The 6,000-nt window shown below is 44.6% G+C and overlaps 1 protein-coding gene across 2 annotated transcripts in view; it reads right to left on the bottom strand.

Moving 5' to 3' along the window:
* usp32 (ubiquitin specific peptidase 32) overlaps window positions 1-6,000 on the bottom strand; it is a 29,414-nt gene that overhangs the window by 1,170 nt on the left and 22,244 nt on the right. For both annotated transcript variants that reach the window (XM_058079865.1, XM_058079866.1), the window contains 5 exons: window positions 5,544-5,735; window positions 5,179-5,320; window positions 3,099-3,475; window positions 2,787-2,879; window positions 1-1,018 (listed from right to left, as the gene is read on the bottom strand). The exon at window positions 1-1,018 is cut by the window's left edge and continues 1,170 nt beyond it. In XM_058079865.1, coding sequence (XP_057935848.1) covers window positions 845-1,018; window positions 2,787-2,879; window positions 3,099-3,475; window positions 5,179-5,320; window positions 5,544-5,735 — 978 coding nt within the window. In that variant the 3' untranslated portion in view covers window positions 1-844. The remainder of the gene's footprint in view (window positions 1,019-2,786; window positions 2,880-3,098; window positions 3,476-5,178; window positions 5,321-5,543; window positions 5,736-6,000) is intronic.

Genomic DNA, 6,000 nt, shown 5'->3' with positions numbered 1-6,000 from the left:
CTATCGAGAGTGATCTAGTAAAGTGTACAGTATTCCTGTGTATTTCTCCTTCCTATTTAGGGTGTATATCAGTACAGTGGATCCCTGCATCTTGAGGACATTATGTATTGTTGAATTTTTTGGAAAGATCTGCCATCAGTGTGTGTTCACCATCTCCATAACCGACCACAAACGCCGACCTCACTCAGCAAAAGCAACTCACCGTGTACTAGAACTGCAGCACACGCCTATGTGGCCTCACTTTCAACCCGCAAGGCATGCTAGGACACCCATGCACACGCCTCTCCAACAGGAGGCTACCCAGCAAGCGCTGTGGGTTATAAACGTATAAAATAGTAATGTTGTGTATGTGGGCATTTATTTCCACACCTCCACATTATGTGTTATTTTTGTCGCGCCGTGAGTGAGGGAGGTGTTTGCTTTGATAAAGTCCTGTTGCTATGTGTTAAAATAGTGAGAATCTAGTGTCAGGTGTGTAGATGTAGTAGATCTAGTGTGGATAGAGTAGCGCTTCCTTGATGACTCAGCAGTAAAATAAGGTCATTTACCTGCCAGGCTCCCTTGGAATCTGTTTTCTGTTCTCCCTTTGTGGTCTCAGCTTGAGATGAAATTCACACTTGGCTACTCAGGCAGCGCCTGAAAGAAGGTTTCCATAAGTTAGGGTAGGAAATGTACACGGGGCTGGGGGGGGGCTAGGCAAAGTGCTCTATCAGTCCAGTGCTGTCACTCAGGCGTTACAGTCTCTAAAGTTTGCTGTGCATCCTTCCAGTCAGGTGGAATCCCTCAAGATAAGGATCGCTACTCGTGGAGAGGAAGGGTACAAGCTCTTTGATGATGTACTGCATCATTGCAGTACACAGTATTTCTTGTAGTCCGACTCAAAGTCTTCATCCATGCTACTGGTGTCGGCCATCTTCTTGCCGTCAGTCCTTGGCAGGAAGTGGGAATAATTGACTTCCTGTTGCTCATAGAAGAGGATATAGGCTGAGTCCGTGTCGATCTCTGCAGAATGCACTTCCTGGAAAAGAAACAAGATGGCCGTTTCAAACCATGTTTGCTGTCCTGACCACATTGTTACCCTTTGTTGTTCCTCCACGCACCACATACTACACCGTCTTTCCTGCACATACTACACCGTCTTTCCTGCACATACTACACCGTCTTTCCTCCACATACTACACCGTCTTTCCTGCACATACTACACCGTCTTTCCTCCACATACTACACCGTCTTTCCTGCACATACTACACCGTCTTTCCTCCGCATACTACACCGTCTTTCCTCCGCATACTACACCGTCTTTCCGCCACATACTACACCGTCTTCCCGCCACATACTACACTGTCTTTCCTCCACATACTACGCCGTCTTTCCTCCACATACTACACCGTCTTTCCTCCACATACTACACCGTCTTTCCCCCGCATACTACACCGTCTTTCCTCCACATACTACGTCGTCTTTCCGCCACATACTACACCGTCTTTCCTCCACATACTACACCGTCTTTCCCCCACATACTACACTGTCTTTCCACATACTACACTGTCTTTCCACATACTACACCGTCTTTCCCCCACATACTACACTGTCTTTCCACATACTACACTGTCTTTCCACATACTACACCGTCTTTCCGCCGCATACTACACTGTCTTTCGTCCACATACTACACCATCTTTACACATACTACACGTCTTTCCGCATACTCCACTGTATTTCACATACTACGGCATCTTTCCGCCACATACTACACCGTCTTTCCCCCACATACTACGCCGTCTTGCGTCCACATACTACACGTCTTTCCGCATACTCCACTGTATTTTCCACATACTACACGTCTTTCCGCATAATCCACTGTATTTTCCACATACTACACCATCTTGCCGCATACTTTACTGTATTTTCCACATACTACACCATCTTTCCACATACGCTACTGTATTTCCCCGCATACTACACTGTCTTTTTACATACTCTACTGTATTTTTAACACACTACACTGTGTTTTCCACATACCATACAGTATTTTCCACATACTCTACTGTATACAGTATGTGACTCAATGAGCTCCCTCCGAGCACAACATTCTGATTGACACCTTATTCCATCCAGTGATTCTCAGCTGGTAGTTCTGGTGCTGCTCTTCTGGATGGAGAGGTCAGATGTTGTTCCAGGCATCTGCTGGAGCCATCCACCCAGCTGGGGAATGACTGCCCCCCGCACCCCCATCACTACAGCTCCTCCTTCAGTGTTCAGTCTTGCGGACGTTGCTATGGTTATGATACATCTATCACTACTGCTGTTATCACTAGTTATCACCACTAGCCAGGCTGTTTGGTAATCCACGTCATTGTTATCGTTTAGGGCCCTATTTAACTGTGGCTCAATAAACAAGTGGAGCCCCATCTCTTTCAAACTGCAGATGTTCTTCTCAATATTCCACAACACCATACCAACTGGATGTTCTCCACAACGGGCGGTGTCTGCCACTGATTGTGGTAACCTCGGGCCATATTTGGTAAAGACATTGCGCTACACTATTCCTGTCACCTGCTTGTGCTCCTCCATGTATGCCTATCCTTACCGAGCTTCTCTTGTCTGAGGCATTCACTTAGTATCTTCTTCATGTATTCTTGGGGGCCTGTTCTTTCCTCCTTGTGACACTCACAAGACCCTCTTTTCCTTTTGTGTAAAGCCTATACATTTCTATATGACTGTATACTGTATATAATGGCTTGATTATGCAGAGTGATTGACGTTACTATCAGTGTGGCACGTACCTTACAGCTGCTATCATTGTAACAGTACCATTTCCCATTGGGGTTTTTGGCATAGGTTACATAGTGGCCTCCACCCATAATTCCTGAATGGCACTGTGGAGGCAGAAGACATTTCAGAAGAAAAGACAAAACAGTGCAAGAAACATCAAAGAACACTTTGCACATTACAACCAAGCAACAATGGAAAACGGAAAAATGAAGCAGCACTATTTAAGAGAAAAAAATGAAGTGCATATGGAAAGGAATCGTTGACTGGTTTTAGAGACACGGTACCCCACATTCCCTTGAAAGTGAACGATGAAGAGTACTTACCGATATTGCATAGAGGTTGTAGATGGAGTCCAAACACTTGCTTTCTTTGCAGGTTATCAAAGGGCTGTCTGTGCTGCAGTCTGTGGTTATGCCATTTATCCTGATCACATCAGTGTGTCTTGTGGAATCGGATGCTACAAACGGCTCTTCCGGATCCTCCTTTGTAGGTGCACTTCTGGAAGCCTCGTCCTGTAGTCTGTGGTCCTGTGGCTCAGCCTCAGCAGCTTCCTGCAGGCACTCATTGCTATCCGAGAGGCCGTGCCTGTTGCTCTGCTGAGGCACATGCTTGTGGCTTGCGCTGCTAGTTTTGGGGCTGCTTGAGGGGCTGCTGTTCCTGCTCAGGGAAGATGGGGACCCTCTGCTCAAGGCAGGAGAAGCTGTTGGGAAACAACAGGAAGAACGTCTCTAAATGGTCACTATTCGAAATTGTATGTGAATGCCTCAATTGACAGAAATGCTGTTGAATTTGAAGATGAGCTCAAGCTGAACGGAAATGCTGTAGAAATGGTTCAATCTTGAAATGTAGAATGACTGCAGGAATAGTATGGAAGATGAGAGGAAGCAGAATTGAATAGTATAGTACTGAATACAGTGGGTTGCAAAAGTATTCATACCCATGAGCAATACTCGATTTCTTGGCACAAAACAAAGGAAAGGTGTGTTTCTCTTTTTTACATGAGAGGAAATAGCACAAACATGACAATGTATCACTGATTTCGTTCTGAAGCTTTCTGAACTAGCAATATATTTTTTTAGATAGATTTTTAGAACTTTAGTGCAATGGTATGAATACTTTTGCAACAATTAAATACAGACTTATGCAATCTATCTATAGTCAAGGGTACTTATGAACAAAAACAGTGATGGATTGTCATGTTTGTGTTATTTCCCTTCATGTAAACAGGAGAAACACACTATTCCTTTGTTCTGTGCCGAGAAGTCGAGTGTTGCTCATGAATATGAATGCTATGAATACTTTTGCAACCCACTGTAGTTCAAATGTTGAAACGTAGAATAGTAATATCTAGCACAATAGTGGCGTTGATATACAGTATGTGTCTACCCATGAACATGGCAAAAAATGAGTCTGCTAACATTAGCATGCTAACACTTAGCATGATAGCGTTAGCTTAGCGTGATAAGTGTTTATGAATGTGTTTACCCATGAAAATAACAAAAAATGCTTATATACTAATTTTAACATGCCAACAATACTAACATGCTAACATTAGTATGCTAACACCCCTTTGTCTCCTCTTCTTGCTTTTGCATATTATAGCTATACTTAAACATCATTAAGATGTTCAAAAGGTCAATTGTAGATACTTTTCAATTGGTCTTAAGATTTTGATCAGGTCTGTATAGTGCACGGGCGGCACGGTGGTCTAGGGGTTAGCGCGCAGCTAGGAGACTAGGGTTCAATCCCACCCTCGGGCATCTCTGTGTGGAGTTTGCATGTTCTCCCCGTGCATGCGTGGGTTTTCTCCGGGTACTCGGTTTCCTCCCACATTCCAAAAACATGCTAGGTTAATTGGCGACCCCAAATTGTCCATAGGTATGAATGTGAGTGTGAATGGTTGTTTGTCTATATGTGCCCTGTGATTGGCTGGCGACCAGTCCAGGGTGTATCCCGCCTTACGCCCGAAGACAGCTGGGATAGGCTCCAGCACCCCCCGCGACCCTCGTGAGGAAAAAGCGGTAGAAAATGAATGAATGAATGTATAGTGCACCTTGCTCCTCCTGCTCTATACCCTATTTCTCCTAATAGTAGTGATGTGGCCAAATGCCGCTTCCTGTCCACCACCCATTCTGCTCCCCTACAAGGTAAACTTAAATGTCTTATTTTCTCGACTGTATTGGGTGATAGGAGTATAAAGGTGACTATAGGGGTGTTATGTTATGTCTAGAGGGCTTATAAATAGGTTTTCAATGCCATGTGACAAAAATATTTCATTTCTAAAGAAGTGGCCCTACTTCTGATTACTGTATTATGAAAGTTGATGAGAGTGCTAAGATGGTAGCGTGTAGAACAGATGAGGAGTGAGAGAGTCCATGTTCTCTCCCTTCAGCAAGTACTTACAGTGTGAGTGAAGGAAGCTCTGGTCAAAGTCTCTGGGAACCAAGAACGTGCTGGGGTCAAACTCCTCCCTTGGGAACTTAACAATCTTTTGTGATTTGATCCAACGGCCATTGACAAAGTGGAAGCGCTTCAGGTGGACAATCTGAAGTGGAAAACATAACATTCAGGAACATTTTTGGGTTCCAACCATTTTTGAACTTAATTAACAAGAGAGAGACAGGTTCCCTTTACCAAGCCTCAATTCAAGCTGAAAGTCTGCACTTTCATTTCAATTCCTTGTTGTGACGCCAGAATAATAAATGGTCCAAATAGTGTACTTGTGGAGCCAAGTGGAGAAAAGATCCAGGAATAGAAGCACCACTGACCAGTATTGGTGGAAGCCTCCAGAGGTCCAGCTTCTTTGTGGCCAGTCGATGGGTCTTGCACTTGGAGCAATAATACAGCTCATCTTCCCCCAGCTCTTCCTCACTGGTGAAGGCCTTCAGACAGCTTTCCAGACTGATGGGCTCAGCCTGGCTCCGGCGGGACAGCTCCACGCTGCAGTGTTCCACCACTATCTGCAGGAAGAGCCGCTCGGCATTTCAATGTCATGTCAATTTCTACCTATTATAAATCATACATACGTATAGCATCACATTATCTCCACCGTTGAGTTTTTACAGAGTAGATTCTCGTGGCAATACGTGTCGGCTCAATACGGGTGTTGGCAACCCTACAGACACTGTGCACATGTAGGGTTTGCCGCCGCATGCTGATTGGTTTTTGTGATCATCTTTGAAAGGCATTTATCACCACGTGTATTGATTGGTAAGAAAGTGGATA

The sequence above is a fragment of the Doryrhamphus excisus genome, chromosome 8 (genome assembly GCF_030265055.1).
Source record: "Doryrhamphus excisus isolate RoL2022-K1 chromosome 8, RoL_Dexc_1.0, whole genome shotgun sequence".
Classification (NCBI taxonomy): Eukaryota; Metazoa; Chordata; class Actinopteri; order Syngnathiformes; family Syngnathidae; genus Doryrhamphus; species Doryrhamphus excisus.
This window is presented reverse-complemented; position numbering and strand designations above follow the sequence as displayed.